This window comes from Eulemur rufifrons, chromosome 7, assembly GCF_041146395.1.
Source record: "Eulemur rufifrons isolate Redbay chromosome 7, OSU_ERuf_1, whole genome shotgun sequence".
NCBI classification, from domain to species: Eukaryota; Metazoa; Chordata; class Mammalia; order Primates; family Lemuridae; genus Eulemur; species Eulemur rufifrons.
In genome coordinates, this window is record NC_090989.1 from 284,063,333 (window position 1) to 284,090,977 (window position 27,645).

Consider the following 27,645-nt stretch of genomic DNA (forward strand, 5'->3'; position numbering starts at 1 on the left):
CCAGCACGGCTGAACGGCTGGGCTCGTCCAGGACAGCTCCGGGGACCCCGGCACTGCCCGCGAGCGAGGGGAGCAGGGCCAGGAGGGAGCACAGTGCACAGGCCAGGCCCCCGCCCTGTCCCAGGCGACACACCCCTGTCGGACACAGGCTCCCTCGTGGGGCATGGGGTGGCGGGCACTTTGGGCACTCAGTGAGGGGCGAGGACCCTGCCTCCGAAGGTGGGATTTCCCAGGTCTGAAGGGCCTTGATCACCAGGCTGAGGGGCACTTGGGTGACAAATGTCAGTGCCACCACCCGGAGCCCTCCCTCCCAGGTGCTCCGTTCTGAGGTCAGAGACTCATGAGACCATTGTCCGCATTTTGCCAAGGGGGAAGCCAGGCTCGGCAGTGGGGAGTGCCTTGCTCCACGCTGCAGCGCCACCAGGCCTGCCAGGGAAGCCGCCAAGGCTGGCTCCCAGGGGACCTAGCTGGCCTGACCTCCTTGGTGGGGGAGGCTGGCAGGGCCCCCGGCCAGCTCTGCCTCTGGGCCCACGCCGCCTGCGCCCAAGGAGAGCCAGCGGCCTCGGCCTGCCCAGCCTGCCTCCCAGGAGACTGCAGAGCAACGCTGAGCCCCGCCCCCCACCCCAGGCAAGATGCAAGATGCCCCCCGACACCACAAGGCCTCCGTTTCCCCCACCACACCCGGCCCTCCAGTTTTACACTGAGGAGGGGGGACTCTTAGGCCCGGAGGCAGGGGCCCCACAGGCCTCCTGAGCCTCAGAAGCTTCCAGCAGACTCAAGTCTACGGAGGCTGCACCCCGCCTTGACTCCCCTTTGTCGAGGGGGATTAGTGCCTGTGGGGGTCTGCCTGGAGGATGCCTGAGTGTCCCCAAAGCCCTCCAGCGTTTTGTCTGGGAGCCACTCAACATGAGCACTGGGGGCGCTGAGCAAAGGCCTAACAGGATTTCTTGGCCCTGCGACTCCTGGGATCACCCCCTTTGGAGTCAGGAGAGGAGTTACCATCGGCTGGCCTCCCTGGGCCGGACCACCCGCCCGAGCTGCTCCAAATGGACTTTCGTTTTGCAGTGAAGCCTCCGTCATCGCTAAGCTGGACTTCGGGCCAGCCAGCCCAGGTGCCGGGACAGACGGCCAGCTCTCCGTGAGCCAGGCAGCCTCCACGCTGCTGCTGGGGGCCCAGGCCGGTGGCGGGGCAGAAAGAGCTGGGTCTTCTGAGCGCCCTGTGCCCAAGCCCGGCTCCCAGCATGCTGTGAGGCTGGAGGCAAGCACCATGGCTGCTCAGACCCTCCCTGCCTCCGCTCTGCGGGGGTGTGAGGTCAGCAGGTGTGCAATACCGCTGAGCTGAGCGCTGTCGCTGGACAGGCGGGTGATGCCGGCAAACGATTCTGCTGACTCTAACCCAGCCTGGAACCTCTTTCAGGTGGCCCCTCTAATGGATGACACTGGACTTGCTGGGTCCTGTGTGAGGCGCCCACAAGCACTGTGACTGCCCCCAGATGTCCACAGGCTTTTGCTCGTGGCTGCGAGATGTCCTGGGCATCCGCACTGTGGTTATCTCCAGGGGGTGTGGCTGGCCCCAGGGGGCCGAGGGTAACTTTTGGCTTCTTTCCCCCAAAACAGAGCCCAAAGGGCAAGATCTCTATGCCTCAGTGACCCACATTCCCCAGGGCCTGCCAGGGCAGGTTGGAGCCCCGAGTGGCTGAGGGATTTGTGGCTTGGCCTGGGGGCTGGCAGACCTGGGCTTGTGCCCCTTTGACACCAGTGCTGTTAGAGTCCCCATGGAACCAATGAAGAAACCGAGGCACAAAGTGACTTGTCCACACTGACCCTGAGAGAAGCATCAGGCCCAGGCTGTAAGGTGGTCTACACCACACCACTTTCCCAAGCGGTCTCTCCTGAAGCACCTGCTCCCCTGGTCTCCACGTGGCTGTCACAGCCCCTCAGTCCTCCCCGAGGACTTGGAGGAGAGGCTTTATCATCCCCAAACTAGAGTCAGGGGACCCGGGTTACGCGAGGGACAGCCTGGGTGTGACAGGGGCTCAGTCTCTTGCTTTCAACATTCTCCCTGTTCCTGAGAAGCTGACGAGCGTGGAGAGCAGACGGCAAGGGGCTGTGCAGAGCAGGTGATGGCGGTGCTGTCCACACTAATCAAATTAACTGGATAATTGCCACTTCATGGGGGTTGGTGTTGACACAACCTTGCACTTGGCTTTTTCACAGAGGCTTTTATCTGGACCTCTCTGGGAGGCTCCTCTGGCTGGTAAACAGAGCCCCCTGCTCTCCCAGCCATGGCACCAGGGTCCCCTTTTCTAGCGGGGGGCGGGGGGTGTGGCAGAGGAGCAAGGCCAATTGACCGTCCGAGGTCACGGAGCGACCCTTAGATGAGGCAGGAGAAGCCCCGCACCTGCCTGCTGCCTCCGGCTCTGATGACTAAATCACCCCAAAGAGACGTGTGTGATTTCATTTCTATTTCATCTGCAGGAGGGGGAAAAATCAATGTTTGCTAAATGAAAAGGAAAAAGATCGGCAGGAGGAAAATGTATTTTCAACTTTTAATAGGGTATTATCGACAATGACGAGTCAAAGTGAAACAGCCGGCCCGCTGGCCGTGGAGCTGGGCTGGGCTAGGGGGCAGAGATCTCGGTGGCCACGTTCTGGGGCCAGTTGGGGACGGTGCAGGGGGCACAGACTGAGGCCAACAGACACCCCTCTGCTGAGCCAGGGTGGCCGGCAGCCTGGGTGAGCCCCCAGCTGGAGGCCCCCAGGTGGGCAGAGGGGGCAGCTGGGAGGCCAGGGAGGGGACCGTGTGGGCAGATGGGAAGAGACAGCCAGAGCGCGGCCTTCCTGCAGAGCCCGCGCACTGCTCGGGTCGGGAGCTCGGGCAGCGGAGGGCAGGAGAGCTGGGTGGGGGCCTGCAGCAGTGGCACCTCCACCCAGGTCTCCCGGGGGCTCTTTGGGGAGGGTCTGGTTTTCCCCATTCCTTTACTGGTTTCCATTTAGAAAGAGCCTTGGCGAGCATCCGCCTGGCACCGTGCCTGACGCGGGGACACAGCAGTGGCCAAGCAACTGCCCCTGCCCTGGGAAGGTGGTTCAGCGGTGACGGTGATAGATGACAAGCGTTGTGGGGGTGGCGATGGGGGGTGTTAGGCAGGCTGGGGGTCGGAGGAGGCTTCCTGAGGAAGGGACATGGCGCGAGTCTCACGTTGGCGGAGCAGAAAGAAGGGAAGCGCGTTGCCAACGGGAGGAGCCACAGGGTTGAAGGCTGGAGCCAGGAGAGCGTCTAGGAAGGAGAGGAAGAGCTGGGCCCGGGGGTCCGGCTGCAGGGAGAGGGGGCCACGCCCAGGACCTGCCTCCCCAAAGCCACCGGGAGCTTGGGCGCATTTGTGTCAGGGCACGTCTGGGTTTGGGGAGGCAGGAAGCGCACACAATTTGCAGACCTCTTTAAGAAAACCAGTGCAAACGTAGGAATACGAAATTAGGTGTCAGGCCTTAGAGGAAGGCCCTGCAAGTGAGGGACAAGATGCCCAGGCTTCGTTAGCGTCACGCAAGCCCACATCCATCCACGCGCCTTCGTGCCCCGCCACTGCTCTTAAAAACCCTGGCCAAAATAACCATTAATAATAATTCATTTCATACCCTTCATAGCCTTTCACCGTGAATAAACATGTATGTTTTTACATAATTGGGATCATACTATGTTTACCACTTTGTACCCCATTTTCAATACAATTATTCATTGAAATTAATTACTTATTTATTGTAAATGTAATTTTTCAATTACATTATTAAGTTAATAAACTATTTTAAATTAGTTTTCAGTTATGCACATTTTCCTGTCTAATTTAGTACTCGGAGGCACTTGCTCCGGGCCTCAGTCTCCCCGAGGGGTGGGGTCACATGACACCGCCCCAGGCTCCAAGAGGCCAGGGCCCAGGGGAGGCCACTTGCCAGGACCACACTTCTCCCGGCCTCCCCGCCTGACCCCGCCCCGCACACCAGAGGCCCAGGGGCTGGGGCTGAGGCGCAGGCGAGAGCTCCGTGCACCCCTGTACTGCCCGAGGGGCAGGCTGCGGGGCTGTGAGCGAGCGGACGGGGCTGGGACGCTGGCTTGGCCTTTCTCTGGCCGTGTGCCCTGTCCTCAGTTTCCTTATCTGTAAAATGGAGCCAACCCTTCGACGTCCTAGGACTGGTGACACCAAGGAGACGGGGTGCAGGGCACAAGCACCATGGGACCATCTGTTTTTAACACAGATGAGCATAGACAGGGGCACTGGGACGGGCCGCAGGGTCCGTGACCCCGAGACGAGGGATCAGACACACGAAGGACGCATTGCGTGTGTGGCGGCCACACGTGGGCTGGGCACAGGACCACGTATGGCCTTGCTGACCGTGGGCCCGCTGGGGCAGGCAGGGCCAAGGGGCAGAAGCAGCTTGGAATCAGGGTCCAGTGCCCCAGGAGGTCGCAGGCCGGGTGCTCGGCTGACCCCAGGAACGTAGCAGGGCGCCAGGGCGAGGAGGGCACCCGCCTGCAGCCTTGGTGCGCCTCCCCCGCGCTTTGTCCGCCCTGGCTCCGGGTGCAGAGTGCCAGTGCTCGCGGGCCAGCGGGTGGCGGGGGACAGGCGCCGCCCCATCCCAGGGCCGGGGCCATCCATCTTGGTCCAACACTATTAAAATACATGATAAAAGGAAGAAAAGGGTGGGCCAGAGGCTGAAGGGGGAGAAAAATGATGCGGCCACAGGCTTTTGTCTGTCTCTTTCCCCGAGCCCTGGCGCAGGAGAGATAAAAGGGACCTGGGGCTGTTGTTCCCAGCTGGGGAGGGCGGAGCTCAGTGGGGTGACACTGTGGGAAGAAGATGCCCCAACGCGACACACCACATCTGTCTCGGGCCCTGCCGGCGGCCTTTGCACCTGCAACACCGCAGCTGCCTTGGCACCCAGGCAGGGCTGGACGTGCCCCGCCCCCGCAGACCCGGGGCTGGGCTTTGGGCTCTGGCTGCCTCTGGGCTGGGGAGGGCGCAGGGGACCTCACCCTACTGCACCTGCAAAGCTGGCGCCTCGGCTCGTTCCTGCCCCTGAAGCTGGTCCCTAGCTCCTGCAGGGGGCCCATGGGTGACACCCACCCGCCAGCGTGTCCTGTTCCCGAGATGGGACCCTGAGCAGCTGACCAGGAGTGGCCTGTGGGCAGCCAGGCCTCTATCCTAGTGTGGGGAGAGGGAAAAGCTACCTGGAGGCAGAGGCTCCCCCCGGACACACCTGGTGCCCAGCCCCAGGAGACGAAGCCCAGCAAGAGGCCAAAGCCCACAGTGGCTGTCCCAGTTCCTTCTGCCTGACCCGTCTCAGGTCTCAGAGGCAGTGGGGATCTGCCATCTCCCAGCGGAGGCCGCGGGTCTAGAGCCCTGGGAGGCCCAGCCGTGCTCAGAGGAGAGCGCAGCGCGGGTTTCACTGTTTGAGCCGGAGCCAGGGGGCTTCCTGCCCAGCCCTGTTTGCCTTCCCCAGACGCTGGAAGGTGCTGCCCGTGACAGCCCGGCCAGCAAGCTGCGCATGGACCCGCCCTGGGGGACGTGGTTGGAAACCAAGGCCTGGTCGAGGGAGAACCCAGTGTCAGCTTCGCTCGTTCACCGAGTCTGACGTGGCCCCTCCCCCGGGGCTGCAGCTGCGCCTGTTCACTCTCCCACACCTACAACGTGCCTCCCCTGGGTGCACGGTCCACAGAGCAGGCCGGCCCTCGCGGAGCTCGCACTCTGGGGCCAGGGACGTAGGGGTCTCCCCCGATGTGCCAGGGGCAGAAGCTCAGGGCCCAGGAGGTCAGGGAAGGCTTCTCAGAGGAGGCGAGAGCCAGGAGGGTGAGTGGTGCCGGTCAGGAGAGCAGAGGAAACGCTCCTGCAAGGGCCTGGGGGACGCCACCCATTGCCACCCACCGTGAGCAACAGGTGGTTTTATCTGGCTGCCGGGTAGAGTTGGGGGTGGGCACAGCAGGGGCATGGTTGGGTCCCATGGGGTCTGTTCAGTCACACTGTTGAGTCTGGGTTTTGTCTGAGGGCACTGGGGAGCCACAGCAGGGCTTAGAGGAAGATCATGGTCTGGTGCAGAGATGCTCTATAGGCCAGGTGAAGACGTAGGAGGATGCAGAGGGGGACCTGAAAGGAGGCAGGTGGAGTCACAGGGAGGGCAGCCGGACCAGGCCGCGCGGGGCACGGGGAGAGGAACGTTTCCTATGTCTCTCCAGGGCTCTGCCCTTACCAGGAACCAGCCTCCCCCCTCCCCCGGCAGGTGGGCCGTGTCCTTGCTGGCGCCTGGTGGGGATTTGGGATTTCTGTCCAACACATCCCAGCTGGCAGCCTGGGGTGCACCGTGAGTTTGTGTCCTACAGGGTGCGGGGCTGGGGCCCTCGGGTGTCACAAGAGTGGTCACAGGAGGAGGCGTGTGAAGCCCCCGCAGCCGTATTCCTGTGATGATACGGGGCCGTGGGTCCACTCTGGGGAGAGAGGCCTCCGGGGGAGAGGGTTTCTTTCCCAGGCAGGTGCAGCGGGAGGGGTGTGACGCTTAATTTTAGGAGTCACCTTGACTGGGCCACACGGTACCCAGATATTTGGCCAAACCTTATCCCGTGCTTCTTGGAGGTGTTTTTGGATGAGACGGACCCTTTCGTGGGTAACACAGATCGCCCCCAGCGTGGGGTCCGGCCCGAGGGCCAGGCCTGCCCTCCCCACCAGGCGCCTGCCTCCACCTGAGGGTCAGGTCCCCAGGGATCCGGCCTCCGTGAAAGCTACCCCCCGAGAATCACCCACAAGCTCCACTCCTGCCAGGGTTAGGGTCCCAGAGCTTCCCCCAAGCTTGTTACGCACATGACATGTCACAGAAACCTTCCTCCCACCGCCCTGGGACACAAAGGTGACAGAAACAGCCCGGCCTGCAGGGAGCTTACGTGGGAGGGACAGCACTGTGCCACCCTGCACGCCGTGACGGCGTCGCTGGGCTGCGACCGGGCCGGGAAGGAGTGGCTGTGGGCAGGCAGGTGTCTGTGCGGGGCCCCGAACCCCGGCCCTGCGCCCGGCCCGAGAGCTCTCTCTGGCCCGCAGTGGACGAGGGGCACCTGGCGGCCCGGGAAGGCTGAGGCAGCCCCTCTCGGCCCAGGTGAGACCTGAGGTGCGTGACAGCGTCCGTGTGGCCTCGCGGCCGTGGAACTGGCCCGGGTGCCGCCTCTCAGCCCGGTTGCCGCAGAAGGTCCTTGCGAAGGGGCTCCCCCGTGTTTTCAGGGGCCCACCAGGCCCCGAGCCAGCTCGCTGCCGGGACCAAAGCTGTGACTCTGCCAGACTCCAGCCGGCAATCAGCTTCCCCCAGGCCGGCGAACTGCTCCAGCTTGTCTGACACAGAGATTTTCCCTCTCCCCGTACTCATTGGCGCTTGTATTTTTCTCCCCAGAAACAGGGATTGGGACGTGAAGGCGGTATGGGTGGCCTCATCCCATCTACCGAGGGCCGAAGACCGCAAAGGCAGACGAGGAGTGAGCCCTGTCTCTGCCGACTGGAGCTGGGACGTCAGCCTTCCGCCTGGGACTGAGACGTGCGCCACCAGCTCTCCTGGGTCTCCGCCCTGCACACGGCAGCTCGTGGGACCTGACAGCCTCCATCATCCCGCGAGCCAGTTCCTTACAGCAAGTCTCTTCGTATGTGCGTCCTGTGGCTTCTGCTTCTCTGGCGAGCCCTCCGTGACCACCACCCAACACACGCCGCTCAGCACAGCCGCCATGTATGCAGCCGGCGGTCACATCAGCTCCATGCAGTGTGGGTCCCCACGTTAGGGCTCCACGCTGTCCCAATCAGTGCCCGCGGCAGGCGTGTAACCTCAGCTCTGCCGTCCCCACGGTCTTAGGACCTGGCCAGTAGTGGATGGCAGGTCTGAGGCTCCCTGTCCAGCTCGGTCATGCCCCAAACTATCCTAGAGGGTACGGTCCGTGTGCAAATCCTCAAACGTACATGTCTCCACGGCCCACAGATACCCCAGACACACCAAGGCACACTGCACACGCGTGCCTGGGACTCCAGGGGCGCCCACGGGCCCGTGCACACCCCTTGCGCACCCGCAGACTCACACGCACACCCTACATGCACTCACGCGGGATCGAAGTCACATATCCTCCCCCGCCCCCACAACTGTCCAACCCCTGCTGGTAACTGGGTGGAAGTCAGAGGCCCACCCTGCCCCCTCCCTGTCCCCAAAGCAATGACATCGTCCTTGTTCCTGCCCTTAGCAGCTGGGCTGATGGCCGGCCCCGTGCGCTGACTCAGCAGCCCTCGCCCGTCCGTGGGGGGCTCGTTCTGCCAGGGCTGCCCAGCGCCCGTCAGAAGACAAACCCGCGGCCCCGCAGCAGCCTTTGGAGGAGCATGAAGGGGGCCACACCCAAACCCACAGCCAGGCCGGGAGGGGGGAGGGAGACAGCCTGGACAGCCCCAGCCCCACACTTGCTAAGGGGGACGAAGGAGCCTTCAGAGCAGCCCCACCCCAAGAGGCAGCCCACAGAGGGTCAGGAGGTCCTCGGGCCACAGTCACCCTGGAGTCACCAACCCGCACCCTGAGCCTGGTGTGGGAACCATATTCTCCAACCCAAATATGTGCCCCTCTCAACACGCATCCCCTGTCCCACCTGGCACAGCAAAGGAGCCACCACCGTATGGGTGACAATTCCAACAATGTCTGTGTCTGGGCACCTGCATTAGCCAGACACCGAGGGCAAGAGGGCCGCCCTCAGGAGCAGGTACAAGGGCGGGAACCCTGGCTCTGCCTGCCAGCAGCAGTGTGGCCTTGGGCCGGTGACCCCCCCAGCCTGTGCCCTCGTTGGGGCCAGTCACAGGCCCCTCCCAGGGTCCTCCGGGGGTTCAGCAAGTTCCTACTGCAAAGCAGCAGGACCTGTGCCCGGCTGGGCGAGGGCTCCCCGTGCCTCATCGTAGAACCAAAGACGCCGTCCGACGCGCCTCCCGCCCGCCCGGGAGCTCCAGTCTCCACCCGCCCTCCCGAGAAGACCCAAGTCCAGGGAGGCCCATCCCGGGCTGCGCCCTCACTGAGGCCCAGGCCAGGTGCCCTGCAAAGCCCCTACGGTTTGCACTTAGTTCCAGGGAAGACCTCCCCCGGATGGACTCAGTAGCCCGGGTGCGATGGGCGCTCTAGAATGTTAGAATTAATTGGTTCCTTAGGACAAAACTTCTAAAATCAAAGCCATTTCAAACAAATCCAGATATCAAAAGGAGGTGGTTATTAGTGGGATTTTGCTCTCTGACAGGGCTTGGTTCTTGTCTGCTGTGTTCCCAGGAGGCCCAGCTGCAGCTGCCCCCTCGCCAGAGCCAGCTCCCACTTCCCTGCCCTGCCCCACTCTGGGCACAAAGCCACCTGGGTCCACCTTCCCCCGAAGGCCACACCGAGGGGCTGTCTGTGTTCCCCACCCTGGCCTGGACGTCACGCCATCTACCCAAGGCTGCTCCCAGGTCAGAGGTGGACCACAGATTCGCATGGTGATGGGACTGCTCAGGGGTGGCCTCTGTCACCCAGGCCTGGGGGGACTCGGGCAGACCTGGGCAGGCTCACCCAGCCATCCTGTCTGGCCAGCAGTCTCTGCCAAGCCCCGGTGAGTCCCCTCCTCCTGCAGGAACAGCCCCCTTCATGGCCCCCCACCCAGCACAGGGGGAGGGTTGCAGCTCCGGGCTTCTTCTGGGGCAGGGGAGGGCATGGCTTCATTAATCCCCTGGGGCTGACGCCCCCCCACCCTGCCCCAGCCTGGCCCCAGCTCCGGCAGCCAGGGCCTCGAGCCCAGGTGCGTGACTGTCACCAAGATAAAAGAGCCGTAATTAAATTCCAATCAGCTGAGTGATTTGTTATCATAATGTAATATTTCCCTCCAGCCCCTAATCCCACAGATCCGTCTCCGTCAGCCTGCCCGGGTGGGGGTCCCTGCCTGCCCGGACTCCAGGCCTTCCTACCACCCCGGGCCCAGCTGCAGGAGGAGTGACGGGAGGGGACGTCCACCCCGCCTGACCCCTCTTGGCCACACGCAGCCCACCCCAACACCAAGCCGCTGAAGGTGATAATGAAGTCATTTTTCTAAGGAATGTTCACCTGGAAGACAGCCTTGTCTGCCGGCGGCAGCTAATCGCGCAGGGAAGGCAGGCCCAGGGGAGACGTGCAGGGAGGGTGGGGCGAGGCGGCCGGGCCTGATGGTCTGGTGTGCTGTGAGCCTGCTGCCGCGTGGGGGTGATTTACGTGGGAGCTCCTCGGAGCCGAGACCCTGCCGCTACCCCGCCAGATGCAGCCAGATGCGGCTGCCACCGCTGCAGTGGGGAGAAGCCCGGAGCCTGGCCTTGGGTGGGCGAGGGCACGGTGAGGCTACGTGAGACGTGGGAGCCCTCGCCGTGGGCACGCTGGGCTGGGGCGGGGGTGGGGCAGCTCTCTGGCCGCACCCGAGGGCAGCTGTAAGATCGTCCTGGTGCAGATGGCAGGCCCGGGTCCCAGGCTGTCCGGAGGACAGAGGCCCCGGCGCAGCCCTGGCCCAGAGGAAGGGCTCGATGCTCTCATCACAGCTATGTGTAGAAGAGAACCTGGGAAGGAACGATCCAGAAGGTGGCAGAGCTGGAGGGGCGTCTGGGCAGTTTGTTTACACCTCTCTGTTTTTCTGTGGCTTCCACATTTGCTAAAACGGGTGTGTTGACTTTGGGGGGAGGCGCGGGCTGTGTGTGGCCGGCCTGGCGGCAGAGCTGGCTGCAGACAGCCACCGTGGGCGGGCGGGGGCCGACCTGGGAGGCAGCTCCAGCAGGGAACGCCAGGGGCGGGTCTGCCTCCTGCCTCCGGGCTCCGCACCGCTGCCCACTGTCTTCCCGCCAGGCGGAGGGCACCCCGCTAACGGCAGCTCCCGCACTGCCCGAGTGTGTGCTAGTTACGTCTCAGACTCAGACTGGGGGTGTGGCTGCCCCACGTGGCAAGGCATCATCGTACGCCTCCCTCCGGACCTTCCTCCCACCCGATTCTTCCAGCAACCCCCGGGGCAGGCGCTACGATATCTGCATCCACAGGGAAACGGCACGAGACCCAGAGACGTTGAGTTGCTGCCTAAAGTCACACAGCTCCAAGGAGAGCTGGGATTCAGACCCAAGTGCACTGACCCCAGAGCCAGTCCCTCCGCCTCCCGCAGGGCTGCAAGTGCCTTGGGGGCCACCTGTCCCGCAGGGCTGAGCCCCAGGCGGGAGCTTCACTGATGGAGCTATTGGGTGGGGGAGGGGAGGGGTGGGGCCCACTTGGAGCTGGTGAGAAAACCTGTGCTCAGGGCGTGGGATCACACATTCGATCTTCTCAGAATTCCTTTACCAATATGGCATTTTTATTTTTTTTTTATTTATTTATTTTTTTTTTTGTTGAGACAGAGTCTCACTTTGTTGCCCAGGCTAGAGTGAGTGCCGTGGCGTCAGCTTAGCTCACAGCAACCTCAGACTCCTCGGCTTAAGCGATCCTACTGCCTCAGCCTCCCGAGTAGCTGGGACTACAGGCATGCGCCACTATGCCCGGCTAATTTTTTCTATATAGATTTTTAGTTGTCCATATAATGTCTTTCCATTTTTAGTAGAGACGGGGTCTCGCTCAGGCTGGTCTCGAACTCCTGACCTTGAGCAATCCACCCGCCTCGGCCTCCCAGAGTGCTAGGATTACAGGCGTGAGCCACCGCGCCCGGCCCCAATATGGCATTTTTAAAACAATAAATAAACGGTGTAAAATGAAAACAACAAGGGAGTTGAGTCGTCCGTGGTTCTTCACTGGAGGAGACGTCAGAATTTACAGATACTGACACCTGGCTCTGCCGGGGGGGGGGGCTCTGAGATGCCCCTGTCTCCTACCTAAAGCTGCACCCGGGCCGCAGGAGGCCCAAGAGCCCACACTGGGGCCACGGGGGGCTGCAGCCTGGTCAGGCGGGACTGGGCCCAGGGGCATGTCGGGAAGGTGGGGTCACCCAGAGGGACAGGACAGGGGTCCGGCCGTGGCTGTAGGTTCCTTCCCCAGGAACACACCATGAGAGACACTAGGGAGCAGGGAGTCAGTCAGTCTTTATGGGATTCTGAGGCTGGTGAGGCTTAAGCTGTGACTGCTATAATAGGACACCCCCACCCCAGGTGCAGGCGGTGGGGGGTCTGGGGACGCCTGCGGGTTGGGGGAGGAGAGCTTTCCAGGCTGCGAGTCCGAGGCCAGCTCCCTTCCCCAGGCGTCGGTACCTCCAACGGGGGGACAGCAGCACCAGCAGCACCCAGCCAGCCACACCGGCCAGACCTCCCGGGACTGAGCCCTTGTGGGGGTGGTCCCCGGAGCCCCTGCACCTGCTTGTGACAAATGCAGGTTTCCAAGCCCCACCGAGACCCACTGGACAAAGCCATGGGGACGTGAGCGCCTCTGCGGTGCGTGGTGTCTCCCACGTGGTGCCCACGCAGCTCCTGGGGGCAGGTAAAACAGGTCTGAGCCCCTCCCCTCCAGGGCCCGTCATGGCACCTCAGGCTGTCAGCCCAGCTCAGCCGACTGACACCCCAGTGTCAGCCAGTCAGCCTCGGGCTCTCAACAGCAACTTAGCTGGGCGGGGAGCCTGCTCCCGAGCCGGCAGCCAACTGGTCCGGGGTGGCCGGGGGCCTGCGGGCCGGGCCCAGCCCCAGAGGAGCCGGGGTTGCGGAGTCACGTCTGCTACGGGTCTGCACCGTGGGCCTGTCTGCAGCGGAGGGTGAGATGCCAGCCCTGAGAAGCCCTCCAGCCTGCCGGGACTCGGGGGCCAGGTGGGCCCTCCCCACCTGTCCAAGGCTGCCTCCCATCACCCTCTCAGGGCATCTGTTGCACTTTCTGAGGCTCCTGTGACGTGTCCTGCCAGCCCTCAGCCACCCGCCCGTGGGTCCACTTGTTCATCCGTCTGCCTGGGGGGCAAAGGTGACAGAGGCAGAGCCGTGGCTTCCAGAGGTGGCTGCCTCCGGGGAGCACCAGGCACCCAGTCCCGCCCACACAGACCACCCTGGGGCTGGCGAGGTGGCGCAGTCGGGCGTGGCTCCAGGAGGGACCTCGAGCCCCCTGAGCGAGTCTAGGACAGGAGTGGGGAGGGGCTGGGGCTGGCGTGGTTCCTGTGCCTCCTGGGGACATGCCTTCCAGGACAGGGAAGCAGGGGACTGGAGTGGGCACGAGGACGCGGTGTGTGCAGAGGGGTTCCGAGGACAGTTCCTAGACAGAGCCCCGGTCTCCAGAGAGACTGACCTGGTGGGAGCTGGCTCCCTCCCCGCTACCTGTGTGTGCTGACCCCTGAGCCTTCCTCACCTGTGAAGGTGACTGTCACCTCGCCGAAGCAGTGTGCGCACACAGCGACGGGCACAGGGCTGGACACCTGTGCTCAGGGCGCGGGGAGCCCCTGGCCCCAGGACAGACTCGTCCACACCCAGCGGCCAGGGCCCCGCGGCAGCCGCCAACTTCTCTCGGGAGACGTCCCGCCAGCTCCTGGCTGGGTGAGAGAACGGACGTGTCGGGGAAGGCGCCAAACCCTTGCGAGGGAAAGAACGTGATCGGGAGGGGAAAGAAGCAGCTTGTGCCAAGATGGTTATAACAACGCTATTCACACAGCAAAGAACTGGAACCCTCCCAGGTGCCCAACAATGGGCTCGGGGAAGCCAGCGTCTGGGGAGGCAGCTGCAGGCACCCGGTCGGCACCCAGCGCCTGGCAGGGCTGGCAGCGGCGGCAGGGAGTGGGTGTGACAGCAGCCGTGGGCACGCTGGCCACCGCACCACCGCTGCCCGGGCCAGAGCAGGGGGTGGGGAGCACACATGGTGACAGGAGCCTGGGGTCTTCTGTGTCCCAGTGCCCTGGCTCTGCAGGAAGCCCCCTGCCTTGCTGCCACCTTACAGGGCAGGGGACGGCTCTGGAGTCAGATGGTGGCGGCTGACCCAGACCGGGCATGACCAGTGGTGCCATCGTAGGCCAGAGCCTCTGCCTCGCTCAGCCTCAGTTTCCCCGCCTCTGAATGGGGTGGCCATAGTTCTGTTAAGCAGAGAATGGGGCGGTCTGGCCCTCACCCGGCAGGGGTGCTCAGGAGGGGCAGCTGCCAGCAGACAGCAGGGTTGCCAGCAGCGGGGGCTCCGTGGGTCCTAGAAACGCAGACGGCCTCCCGCCACCTTCCCTTCACAGACGGGGCCCCGCACCCTCCCCGCCCCACCCCTATGGGCAGCCGCCCTCTCTGGCAGCTGAGCGCCAAGCAAGTTGGGCAACCACTGCCCGCAGACCTCTGGCACACTCTGCCGCAGCGCCCAGAGCAGCGGGGGCGGCCAGGGCAGGGGAGGAGGAGCCCAAGACTCCCCCCTGGGCCAGAGCTCGGGCTGTGGGTGGCTGGGGGCCTGGCCAGCCACCCCTCCGCCCCCCAGGGGGACTCTGTGGCAGGGCACAGCCCGAGGTGAGAGTCAGGAGCCAGTGGGGTAGAGAGGACGCTGGAGCCACAGCGGTGCCGCCGGCCCGCATGGGAGCGGGAGGGATGGCTGCTCACTTGTCGGGGTCCCTGGGGTCCTGTGGGGGCTGCTCGGGGGTCTGAGCACTGAGGGGAGCAGGAGTCTTAGCCAGGGTGAGGGCAGAACCTCCCAGCCCAACGTGGCCGTGAGCAGTCGGGAGGTGCCAGGCTGGCGGGAGTTGCGCACTAGGAGAGAAGCTTAGCCAGGCCTCAGCTCTGCATGGGACGGTCCCAGGGGCTTGGAGGTGTGTCCCACCACGTCCCCAAGGCCAAGCTCTTTACAAAGCCTTTCTCTGTCATCGTTGCATTCGGTTCACAGCCCTCACCGTCGTTCTACAAATTTTACAACTAGGGAAACTGAGTCTTGGCTGGTTCTGGCAGACGACAGTGGCAGAACCAGAATTCAAACTCAGGCCTTGAGTGGGCCCTTGTTTTCTTTCTAGTGAACCACGTTGCCGCAGCCCAAGCCCACGACTACAGGGTTCAAGGAGAGAGGCGGCACCAGCCCGCGGCCCCCGTCCCTGGGCCCAGCCCCTCGCTGCCGGCACCTGGGTGGGGCATCGTGCCCACCTGCCCTGTGCCCGGCTCTTCCCTCCCACCACCGCGGCTCTGCCCGACCTGGGGGTGGCTCCCCCGGAACCCGCGAGAAGAGCTGAGCACGTACAAGCCATTTTCCCGACGAGTTATAATTTTCCCTCATTTCCCCTTCAACACACACTAATTAACGGACATTGTGGAGACCGCCGATTGAAATGCAAAAAAGCATCCTCTTTCCAAAGAACAGCCCAACCCTGTGCAGGCAACTGTGCGCGTTGCGTAAGCTGGGCACGGATGCACACACGAGCACACACGTGCGCACACGGCACGAACATGTGCGCTCACATGCACGCCCGAGCCCAGTGAGGACACCCAGCCTCACCTGCATGTTGAGTCTGTGTTTGGCGCTGGGACCGTGTGGGTGACTTTTCCTATCCCCAATGTTTGCCGCAGTCACCAGGGCGCCGGGTACCGAGGACGTCCAGGCGCTGTCTGGAGGAGTCGGGCAGAGGCTGGCATCCTGCCTCACAGGGCACCGTCCGAGGTCCCCTCCCCGGCCGGGCTCCCGCTGGGCATCCCTCCTCGGTGCCCTCATCTCTGCCCCTCGCCTCCCCCCACAGGGGTTTCTGGACCCGCCTGGGGAGGGGGTGCAGGTAGCCTTGAGGAGCTGGCCAGACCCCGGCCCCCGTCTGGGGCGACAGGCGAGGAAGGCAGAGGAGGGGGCCCTGCTTGGAGCCCAGACCCGGGGAGGGAGCTGGGACTGCCCTGGGGGCACCGCTCTCCTTGTTAAACGTAACCCTTTAGTTTTTTAAAATCAAGGTGTAACACACACACAGCCAACGGCACAGATAATGCACCAATTGTCCCAAAGCAATGGTCTGTGCAGCCACCACTTGGGCAAAACACAGACATCACCAGCCCCTGAAATGGTCCTAAAGTCCCCGTGTCACCCCCAGGCCTGCTTCTTATTCTGCGTCTGGCTTTCACTCTGCTCTCGGTGTGAGCTCCCGCGCCTCGTGGTGCCCGTGGGCACGTGTCTCTGTTGGGCAGGCCCTGGCAGTGGAACTGCTGGGTGGCTGCATGTGCGAATCTCACGGCCGCCGTGGACGGAAACCCCAGAGGTGTCCTTAATCGGGGGTTCCAGGCGCCTTCGCAGGTTGGCGTCTCCTGCCTCCTGAGTCCTGCCCGCTCTCCCGACACAATGCCTCTCCCGGCCCCCCAGTCCCACCCTGGATCCATTCTCCTGCCTGACACCAGAGCTGCGCTTTCTAGAAGGCAAGTCTGAGACTGGCCTCCCTCAACGCCCGGGGTTGAACAACGGCCCCAGCACTGCCAAAATGCCACCACGGCAAAGCCCAGCCTCGTACAGCACACCAAGGGCACAACGAGCCCGGCGGACGCTGCCGCAGCACATCTGTGCCTGCCCGCCCCACCCCCACCGGGCCAGGAAGTCCCGGGGGAGGAAGCGAAGGTGGTGCTTGCAGCACTTGCAGAAGGCAGGGGTTTGGAGGGACCCCACTCAACATGCAGGTGTCCCCAAGTCCCCTCAGGACTCAGCCATCCTGCGGCAGGGCGCCCGGCCGCTGCCTGTCCAGTTACTCCCCTGTCCCCTGCAGCGGGGCCTGCCTGGGGCGTTCCGCCTGCCTCCCCAGCTGTGCAGGTGGAGAAGCCCCAAACCGGAGTACTTGACCCCGGAGCCCAAGCTTCAAGGAAACTCAAGCCGCCCACCCCTGGGGCTCCCGCAGAAGCCCACCCCACCCTCTGCCAGGGCCGGGCCCTTGGGTGCATGTGGTGGTCCAGGGGCCCCCGTGGGGAGGGGCAGGGTCTGTGGGCTTCTAAGGCGGGTCTAGAGAATGCCCCTGGGGAAGAGGGGGCTCCGAGCCATGCACCCTGCACCCTGCACCCCCAGAGGCCACGAGTATGGCAGAGGCCCCTCCCGGCACAGCCACCCCAGAAAGGGTAACAGGATTGTCTGGCAAGACACTGTGAGCATGTGAACAGAGCAAGCGGTAGCGTGCATGAAGACGTGCGTAGGTGGGAGCACGCGTGTGAGTTTTGTGCCTGTGAGTGTGAGAGTGTGAGAGGTCTGTATGCAAATCTCAGGCCAGCAGCGCCTGGCAGGCCACCGTAAGGTGACAAGGAGTCAGGACTCAATCCCGAGGGTACTGGGGAGCCATAGAATGTGGCAGGGTCAGGTTGATGATTTAGGCAGGTCCCTCAGGTGCTGGGGGGAGGCCGACCTGGGAGCGGGCAGTGGCCATGACGGCACTGCGGGCCAGAGGGGGCTATCCTGGCCAGGGCCGAGGCGGGTGCCCAGCGCAGAGGCATTTGGCAAATAAACGTGTCTGGTCTTGGTGTCTGGGCAGAAGCCTCCAAATCCAGAGCCAGGACAGGGGAGGCGGCTGCACCACCCCCACCCCACCCCCAGCCCAAGTATCTTCAGACCCAGGGCCCAAGCCCACGGTCCTCCCAGCTGCATGGCGTCCTCGATGGCCCAAGCTTGTTCACACCAAGCCTGGCGGCCGCTGTACTTCACAAACAACGCTGCCAGTTGGGCCATGGCTGAGAGGCTGGACTGCCTGGGCTCCACTCTCAGTGCACCACTGGCAACCTGGGTGGCCTCGGCAGAGTGCCTTGGCCTCTCTGAGCCTCTGTTTCCTCATCGGGAGCACTGGATGGTAGCAGTAGTAGGTACTGTTCCGTGTTTGCTGTGTGACAACCCAGCCCAAGCCTCAGTGACTTACAGCAGCAAACGGCGGTTCCCGGTCTGTGGGCCGGCGCTGGCTCGGCCGGCGTTTGGCCCCAGGCCTCAGGTGGGGGTCGGGTCAGTCCCCCACATTTCCTCCCTCTACCTGCACCAGGGGTTCCCAGGCACACCCCTCCGGCGACAGCTCGCTGCAGGTGAGAGAACCGGCTGCCCGGAGCACGTAGGGGCCTGTCTTGCCTCACGTCCATGCACGCCCGGGGCCCAGGCCAGAGCCAAGGCCAAGCACCACACGGACGGACGGACGGACAGACAGGGTAGGGAAGTTGCCCCACCCCAGCGGGAGGCCAGGGAGTAGCCTCAGAGCTCATGAGGACCTGGGCACTGTCTCCAAGGCCCACCTCTGTCATGGGCGTTGGCTGGAGCGATGAGGGGGCCATGCAGTGCCCAGCACCGTGTTCAGGACACATGAGCTGTCACCAGGTGGCCCACCCTCACCTCCGCCCGGCTCTACGAAGCACAGACTTGAACGCAGCCAGCCCTGGGAAGGGGGCGGCCCCTGCCTCGCCACCCCAGGTCTGTCCAACAACCTCACTCACCAGTGCCCCGGATGCTCCAGACCTGACTAGCAGGTGTCTTAGCCCACCTTGGGGCCGGGCTGGGGAGACAGCCCAGGAGGCGACAGGTGAGGAAATGCTGGGCGGGCTGACAACAGCTCGACTGCTCTGAGGAGCAAACAGGGCGGCAGGTGGGGCCCGGTCTTCGCAGCGGCCAATGGGAGGTTCTGAGAGTTGGGGCGAACTCCAGTAAGTCTGGGTCAGCCTCACCTTGATGCAGACCCCACCTTGCCCCGACTCCCTGCCAGAGGTTGTCTGGCTTTGCTTACACGCCTCCAGACACGGGCATCTCACTCCCACTGAGGCAGCCATTGGAAAGTTCTGGGCAGATCTTCAGCCAGCCAAGGCACAACCAGAGTGTGCACATGTTGAGCATCTGCTGAATGCAGCATCCTGCTGGTGGCACCCCCGCAGCGTGGACACCATTCCCTGGCCCTGGGAAGCTCAGAGGAGCTCAGACACTGCAGGGCCACCAGCTGAGGTCAGAGCCCTGCCCTGTGGCATGCCAGGACTGCCACCTCCCTACCACCCTCCACCCAGTCCCTGCAGGCCCAGCCAACAGCACTGGGAGCAAAAGTCACCCAGCTTTCCCCACCTGCCCCGCCCCCCCAGGTCCCCTGAGCTGAGCAGGGGTGTCCTGTAGGCCGCTCCAGGGTGGGAGGGAGAGGCAGAGAGGGAAGGGTGCAGGGAGAGAGACAGGGACAGAGAGAGGGAGGGAGGGAGGGAGCCTAGCTGCCACCAAGGCATGTCGCCCTTCTTAGCACCACTTAGCCTAACTGTTAGAAAGATTCCGAGCGATTAGGCTCAGGGGAAGCCATAAATCTCAATAACCATCAGCCCAAGTTTTCTTCCCTCCTTGAGACAACAGATATAATTTCATTGGTTGCGGCCCAGACTCCCCGGGGGGTTTCTGATAAAAAGCCACTTCTTCAAAACATCAAACCCAAGTTCCTCTCTTCTTTCAGGCAGCCCCAGGGTCAGGTTTCCCGAGCCGGGCAGGCGGCAGGGGCGTCCAGGCAGGGCCCCGCAGGGCCGTGAGGTCAACACGGAGGCTGTGGGTTCCAAGGTCACTTTGAGGTGGCCTTGAATCTGACATGACACCTCTGTGGTATGGCCCCCGAATCTCTGCTTGGTTACCAGTGGTGGCGGGGTGCTCACTCCCTCCCAAAGCCAGCTGGTCCATCCCAGGATGGCTCTCCTGAAGGGACACGCTTCCAAATCTGTCTCCCGAAATACCCTCAAGGGTCTGGCGCTATGCTCAGAGACGCTGGGCGCAAGCATCATGCCCTGGAAGCGAGGACCTGCCCAAGCACTGGGCGGGGCCCTGGGCAGTGGGCGGGTGGCAGAGGAAACACATTTCACTATGTGGTTTCATTCTGGGCTGCCCAGAGGAGTGGGGGGCTGGGAGCCCCTGACCCTGCCCACCCTTCCCTCGGCCCTGGGACACCCCCCTGCCCTCCCTCATGCTCCTGTCCCTGTCCCACAGGCTCTAGGGCTCCCACAGAAGCTGTGGAGCCTGGACTCAAACCCAGGCCGTCCGGCTCCCACGCCGGGCCTGGGCCACCAGGCTGGCAGCGGAATGGGGCTGGGGTCAGGGCAGAGCTGGAGGAGGGGCCTCCACTGCCCACCCTGTCTGTCCCCGTTCCCGCTGCAAGAAGCCGAGGCCTTTGCTGGTTATTGAGCCATAATTAGGCGCCTCCTGGGTGCCCGGCCCTGGGTTCCTCCCTCCAGGCGTGACTGTACTGACTCCTCGCCCTGTGGCGGGGGTGGGGGCTCTATGCTGTCCCCATTCGACAGGGGGACATCGCATGGCCCCCTCCTCAGGGAAGCCTCCCCCGACCCCTAGGCTCAAAGTGGGGCTACAGCTCTGCACTCGGGGCGCCTCCTCGGCGGGGGTGGAGGGCGCACAGTTCACCGGGTTGCTGAGGACCTGCCCTCTTGCCTTCTTCCCTCGGCCAGACGGGGAGCAGGGGAGGGCAGACGCCTGGTGGGGTGGGGTTCTCCTCCCTCTTTCCTCAGAGGACCCCTCCACAAGATGGGGCCACCGTGAAGGCCACGCAGGAAATGTGGGGACTGTGCTCGGGACTCTGCCAACCTCCACGCCTCCCTACGGGCTCCTCTGGCGTCGCTGGCTGCTGCCGGCGCCCGAACCCTCGACAGCGATTCCTGGACGTGCAAACAGCTGTCCCTCCCTGAGGGCCGCCCTCTCCGCCAGGCCTCACCGTGGCCGCGCCCCTGCCCGGTGCCGGCTCACGGCAGGCTCGTCTTATCAGCAAGACGACCCAGAGCCCCGACGGCCCGTCCAACCGTGGGCCCTGCAGAGAGAAGCCAGAAGCATCCAGAACACGCTGTGCCAAGGCAGCCCCTGAGCATGGGTGCAGCCAGTCCACTGCTCCCCCTGCAGAGGGGCCCGGTCTTCCTCGACTTCTGGGGGTCCCTCTTGCTCCTTCGAGGCGTCTCAGGATGTCGTCATGAAAGGCTGCAGAGGATCGAGTCTCAGGCCAGGAGCAAACACACACAGCTGCTCTCTGGCTTAGAAGCCCCTTCCCCACCGCCCACCACCCACCGCCTCTCCACACCCTCACCTCGGCACCATCAGAGAAAACAGAGGCCCAGAGAGGCTCGGCCATGTGCCCAAAGCCACACCGCAGGAACACAGCCCAGGCAGGGATTGAACCCACGTCTACCTGGGTCCTGAGTCTGGATTCGTGGCTCCCCACGGGACAACCTTCCTTTAAGGAAGTGGAGGAAGCTCTGGGGACCCTCACTTCACAGATGGGGAGACCGAGGCCCTGGAGGGGACTTGCAAGGTGACACAGTGAGCCGGAGCCGAGCCAGGACAAAGACCTGGACGTCCACATGCTAGTCCGGAGCTAGACCCCACCCGCCGCGCCAAGCTCCACAGCCCTCCCTGCGCACGTGGCAGGAGGCCCTGGGAGAACAGTCGAGGGACACCTGGCCTCGGGGACCCTCCTGACCCTGTTCTAGAAGTGCTGTCTCAACACCGCAGGGGCAGACTGCCAGACCTTCGTGGTGGGCACCACATGCACCCGCCAACCTCGTGCCGACCGCGACAAGGTTTGGTGAGGCAGCGGGGAGGCCCCTCCTCGCACTTGGTCACGCGTGAGCACCTCGCCCTCCTCTGTGGGCCCTCGGGAGACGCCAGGTCCCTCTGGTAGCTTCCTCCCCTCCTGGCTCTCAGGCCCCACGGCGTCCAGGCAGCCCCTTGTGGCCTCCTGGGCAGCTCCAAGCTGGAAGCCGTCGCAGTGAGGGTGGGGACTTCACTCATGCCCTGCTTCATCCATTTATTCCTTGAGTATTTGAGGCAGGGCTGCGCTGGGCCCCAGGGGGGCGGCAGGGAAGGTGGGTGGGTCCTGGCCCCCGAGGACTTTGGTCCTGCTGAGGGGGCAGGTCCATCACAGCTTTGACGTTGTGTGGCAGGGCCTTGGCTGGGCCGAGCTCAGAGTGCACATGTCGGGGGACCAAGACTGAGGGGATCAGGGAGGGCTGCCTGGAAGAAGGTGCATCCAGGGGGAGACATGAAGGATGGGCGGAGCTGTCCGGGTGACAAGGAGGAGGAGGGAACTCAGGGCCTGCCGGGGCCCAGAGCACAGGGTGGTCGAGGAGCAGCCAGGGTGGAATCTGGGCTCCGTCCAGGGGTGGGGTCCCCTCTGTGCCAGGCCTGGGACTGTGCTCTGGAGATGCCTGCTGCCCCCACAGCCCGCGGTGGGGCCCGGGGCCGGGAGAGTAAACGAGGGAATGGGACGGAATGAAGTCCCCAGTAAGGGCGGGACTCAGGTCAGACCACCCTGGGAGCAGGACGTGGCCAGCGCTGGCAAAGTCACCAGGTATCAGGAGACCGTGGCATTTTCAGGCCCTGGTGGCCCGGCCAGAATGAGCAGGGCCTCTGGCCAGCGGGGCCGTGGTGAGGAAGCCGAGGTAGCTGCATCCAACAGCCCCAGGGAGTCAGGGCCAGGCGCTCCTGGTGAGGGCACAGCCGGACCACACCGAAGCCGAGGCGTCCGGAGGCCCACGGCCCAGCGGGGGGTCTGCAGGGCTACACAAAGGACCCAGGCACACGGCTTCTCCCTCCTGGGCTGGAGGCCCCCAGCAGGCAGCGGCTCAGGCTCGTGCTTGTGGAGGTCAGAAAACGCTTGCTAGATGACCCAGCCTCCCGGACCCTTTGTCCTGTCACCTGCTCCAGGCAGGGCCGGGGGCTGGCCAGGATTAGCAGCCTCCAGGCATCCACCCAGCTCTCCCCTGCAGGGCCTGGGGGAATGTGCCCTCCAGAGACGCAGGGCATGGGGCAGGGCCGGGGCGAGTTGTGGAGGAGGGGGAGCAGGCCCCCTGCAGGGAGTGGGAGGGTCAGGGCACAGAGTCCCCATGGCGGGTGCTCAGGGTCGAGGGAGTCAGGCCCATCTTCCACAGTGGCCTCCCAGGGCCTGTCCTGCAGGGCTGGGCAGCATTTGACACAGGGACCTGAAGTGGCCCTGGGGTGCTGGCAGGAACGCCCTGACATAGGATTGCCTCCAAGATGGGAGGGGACTGTTGGGCACCTGTCCCCATTGGGGGAGGGTCCGGGAGGCTGGTGACCTCGATTCTCAGATGGATTCAGATTTGACCCCAAATTCACCACTGAGCAGCTGTGTGACCTTGGGACCTTGGGACGGAGAGTCAGGGGCAAATGAGAAGGTGCTGTCACCTCTCGTCCACGTTGCTCCACCCGCCAACCCCACCAGGAACAGCCCTCCCTGTGCGCCCCTGTGCTCCCCCTACCGCTGCCTGGGGGGTCTGCTCCCGCCTGTCCTCCCGGCCTGTGTCCCCCAGCCCCGCACAGCGCCCCGCCTGGCGTGGGTTGGCGCAGCCCCCCGGCTGGGCGGGAGAGGTGTCCGCCCGGGGAGTGCGGGCGTGGAGTGGGCGTGGCGCCCACGCAGTTCCCACCCACAATCGGGGCTTCAAAATGATCAGCGGATGCCTGTGTGCATAAATTAATTCCAACAATGGGTTAATCGGTGGCGCTGCGTGACAGGCAAACCTCTGGGGCAGGAGCGGTGACCCCGGCTGCGCCGTGTGCAGACGCGCATCCCACGCAGACGGAGGCGGCGGGACCGCGGTGCTCCTGGCACTTCGCTGTCTGCTGAACACCCATTCCTGCCCTCACAGTTTCGCTAGGTCGGGAGCCGAGCGTGGCTCAGCCGTGTCCTCCGCCCGGAGTGTCACGTGGCTGTTAGCAGGGTGGGCCGCGCTCACGGCCAAAGGCTCCCGTAGGCAAGTGTCCCTCCCCACGTTCCCTCCCGGGGTGCGCAGGATGCATTGCCTGTGGCCCGGGGCTCGGAAAGATTCCCCGCAGCCGGGCTGGAGGACGGAGGGAATCTGCCCCTCAAATCTCTGCCCTCCAACTCGCTTGGAGGAGCTCCCCGCTTAGGCCAGGCCCCCCAACCTCCCTTTTGATCGATTACATTCAGCAGATTAGAAGTCCCAATATCCTAGTGAAGGTGCACAGCAGGACCCGGCTTAGCCTGCCCAGGCCTGGGGTTTGCATCCCCGAGACCCTGCGATTCCCACTCCTCACGGGACCACCTCAGCGGGAGGCAGGGGCGCGTCAGGGCGGGGCCAGCACGCGGTGGGCAGGTGGAAAGTGCCAGTGTTGGGTGCCATTTTCATTCTCGCTCGTTCCCACGGGCGTCTCTTCCACAGCCCAGCGGAGCCCATGGGACTCCTGGAGCCCAGATTGGGGCCTTCCAAAACACCCGGGGGTCTTGGCCAGTGTGTTCCCAGGGAGGGCAGGTGACAGGTCAGGGACAGTGAATAAGCAAATGGGACTCAGTAGGGTGAACCCTTCACCCTTGTGCCACCAGCCGGGCCTTATCTCCCTCCCTCGGGCCTGCCCTCAGCCTGTTTGCCCGCGTCAAGCAGAGAGACAGCTGGGTAAACACAGCCCCAGCGGCGCCCGCTGAGGGGCAGCAGGGGTTGGCCGAGGAGGGGTGGGGACCAGCGGCAGCCCGGGCCAGGGTGGGTGCCAGGTCTCGAGGGAGAGGCCCTCCCCAGGGCTGTCCCCACAGACGGGACACCAGGCCTAGGGACGGGCTGGTACCAAAGCAAGGTACCGGCACACAGGCCGACCGCAGGCCTCCTGCCCACTGGGTGCCCCTGTGTGTGGATGGGGGTGCCCTGCTCCCCTCTGCACCCCCAGCCCCACCCCACCCACAGCTCAGAGCCCAGGCTGGAGCCCAAACAACTTCGAAGAGAGAATTGGTTCAATTCTGCAGCATTTTTGCTGCAAACTTCCTCTCCGCCAGGCACTGGCCCTCCAGACCCTTCCGAGGAGACCAGGACCCAGGTCCACTCGCCCTCCACGCCCCCCAGCCCGGACTCGGCCTCACGCTCCCATCCCTCCCCCAGACTCAGGGCCGCAGCCAGACATCTTCTCCTGCACCCATGGCCTCCGAGTCTGCGGCCTTCTGAGTGGCGGAATATTCCGCCCTGACTTGGTTAACGAGGGGCCAGTGGAGGCCAGGCCCCTCCTCTGCAGTGCCCACTCCCAGCCAGCCCCGCTCCGGCGAGTGTCCTGGAGCCCCGCGCATCTGACGGTACCCGCACGGGTCGGGTGGGAACGGCACCGCGGGGGCCCTTCCAAAGTAATCAAATGGGTCTTTAAATAATTATTACCTCCACCCTCTGTACATGCTACATTGGGTAAAATGACTTTAAACATTGTTTTAGCCTATTACCAGCCTATAAATTAACCGCTCACGGCGCACAGAGCCGTCGTAAGGGGCTGACTGGGAGAGAGCGGGGAGCGATCATGCCAGGGCGCGAAACTCCCACACAAGAGGCATATTTTACACTTAAATTATAATTAAACGTAGAGAAATCTCTTCCACCCAGTGCACAGGCGTAATTTGTGTCAGCCTCCCCGCGCGCTGCGACTCCAATCAAGTCGTTTATTGCCGTGGAAGGCGCCAGGCCAGTAGCCCGCGGCTGTCTGTGCCTCAGTGGCAGACGCGGGGCAGGACCCGGGACGGGCCTCTGCAGCACCCAGGTTCGTGGTTATTAAACCCAAAAATCCAGAACCTATCCAGCGACCCGCAGGCAAGAGAGGCACAACGAGCCTCGGGGGCCCAGAGTCAGGGAGCCAAGAGCCGGGAACCCCGGGGCTCACGGCGTTGGGACCGGTGGGCGGGAGAGGCAGGCCACCCGGTGGCCGGGCACCGGCAGTGGGGCTGGGAGTCCCCGGGGCAGGCAGGACTCCGGTCTAGGAGGGTCTGGAGACAGTTCCCAACGGACTAGGAGGCAGAACTTCCTGCCAGGACGGAGCACTCGCTCTTGCCCCAGAAGATGGAATCTTCCAGGCTTAAGTAGCTCAGCCTCACTGAAAAGTTAGAACGCCACAAACGCCCTCTCTCAGAAACAGGGAGGGCAGGATGGGTCTGCCCTGTGCCTTGAACGCTCCGCAGGACAATTGTTCTCTCCCCCAGGTTGGGCAAACCCCACGACTGCCTTCCTCCCGTTCAGTGCGGAAGACAGTAACAGCCTGGCCCTCCTGGTGAGGGATGATCCCCCAGCCCCAGGGCCTGCCTCTACTCATGGCTCCCCGGGGGGCTTGGACCTTGGCATAGACTGGGGGGTCGTCAGATGGACGTCACCGAGCGGTCCCCTTGCATCCAGAGTGCCCCAGGGGCAAATCGTCTCTTTGCATCCTCAGCAGTCCTCAGCAGAAGGTGCTGTAAGTGAGTTGGCCCAGGTGACGGCAGGGAACGCTGATGCTCTGAGGAGGAGTGGAAGGGCCAAGATTCAAGCCCACCACCCTTGGACTCCCAGGCCCATGCATGCACCTGCCGCCCTCTGCCCGCACACCCAGTGTCTGGGTGCAGGCTTGAACCTGGGTGAGGCAGCCCTTTCAGCAGAGGCAAGGCCTGGAGAACTCAGCAGTGAGTTATCCACAGGTGGTGCTCCCGGCCGCTGGGAAACGGGTCCTGCAGTCTGGAGGTGTATACATGGTGTATATATACACTATATTCATGGCATCCACTACAAATTCTTAGATAATTGATCTTCTGCCTTTTTTCTTTTCTTATATATGTATCTAAGGTTATAAATTTGCCTGTAAGCACAGCTTTAGCCACATCCTGTAAGTTTTGATACAGCATTTGTATCATATAGTTCATAATACTTTCTAATTTAGTTGTCATTTCTTCTTTGACGCATGGATACTTTGAAGTGTATTGCTTAATTTTCAAATATTTGGGTATTTTCTAAATTTATTTTTGTTGTTGTGGTTATGAGTTTCTAGCTTCAATGTCTTATAGTAAGAAAACCTATTCTGAATGATATCAGTCATTTGAAACTTGTTGATAGTTGTTTGTGGCCCAGCCTTGGTAAATGTTCCATGCACACTTAAATTAACGTGCACTCTGCTATTGGGTACTGTGTTCTGCATTTGCCAATGAGTTCAAGTCTGTTAATCATGTTCAGATCTTCTTTATTCATAGTGATTTTTTTGTCTGCTTAGTCTTTTGGTTATATGAAAAAGTATGATTATGGATATATCTGTTTTTCCTTTTATTTTAGTTTTTCCTTTACATGTTTTGAAGCTACATAATCAAGGAATAGGAACAAAAAGGGACATTTCGTAATAACAAAAGAGTTGCCCCACAGCAAGGCTATGAAGCAACTTTTACTCACTCAGGCCGTCAGTGGACTGGACGAGGCCCACCCGCCCTGGGGAGGGCAGCTGTCCTCCTCAGTCCACCATTTGAATGCCAATGTCACCCAGAAACACTCTCAGAGACGTGCCCAGAAATTGTCTTCAACCAAATATCTGGGCACCCTGTGGCCCATTCACATTGACACATAAAATCAATCGCCACACAGTCACTAAGTGCCAAGCCTGGGTTTGAAGCTCTGAGCCTCAGCCCTGCACCCCATCCCACAGCCTCAGCTCCACGGCTCACCACCCGCCTCGTTCGCACCGTACACACGCTTGCTGGGTGCACTGGGGCAGACCGTGCAAGGCACCGTCCGGGCAGGTGGGGTGGGAAACCATGGGTTGAGTTAAACCGGGGCTTCACCACACGATCTCTCGTGCCCCGAGCTGTGCTATAGTCTGCAAAGACGCAGGGCTGGCGGCAGCCTCTGGTGTGCTTGGCCCTGGGACCCCTTTTTGGGTGATGAACTGTATTTGTTTAGAAGAGTTTGAGTCACAGCACGATTGAGAAGATGGTGCAGAGCTCCAACCTCGTGCAGACCCCACCCGCTGTGCACAGCTGGCGTGAGCCTGGCACGGCTGACGGCCACC

At 63.0% G+C, this 27,645-nt stretch overlaps 2 protein-coding genes across 4 annotated transcripts in view; both read right to left on the reverse strand.

The window, feature by feature from the left end:
• RXRA (retinoid X receptor alpha) overlaps positions 1-27,645 on the reverse strand; it is a 153,209-nt gene that overhangs the window by 106,184 nt on the left and 19,380 nt on the right. The gene's annotated exons all lie outside the window — the stretch shown is intronic.
• LOC138388546 (uncharacterized) lies at positions 11,761-18,901 on the reverse strand. 3 transcript variants are annotated; one of them, XM_069477047.1, is made up of 4 exons: positions 18,617-18,901; positions 18,330-18,514; positions 13,315-13,495; positions 11,761-12,458 (listed from the first exon to the last, which is right to left on the reverse strand). In XM_069477047.1, the coding sequence occupies exons 1-4, from the start codon at positions 18,721-18,723 to the stop codon at positions 12,119-12,121; spliced, it is 813 nt and encodes a 270-aa protein (XP_069333148.1). In that variant the 5' UTR covers positions 18,724-18,901; the 3' UTR covers positions 11,761-12,118. The 3 variants fall into 3 exon arrangements, with proteins under 3 accessions (XP_069333148.1, XP_069333150.1, XP_069333149.1); XM_069477049.1 differs by adding an exon at positions 15,409-15,518 and having other exon boundaries at positions 11,761-14,029; positions 18,617-18,897; XM_069477048.1 differs by adding an exon at positions 15,409-15,518 and having other exon boundaries at positions 11,761-13,495; positions 18,617-18,892.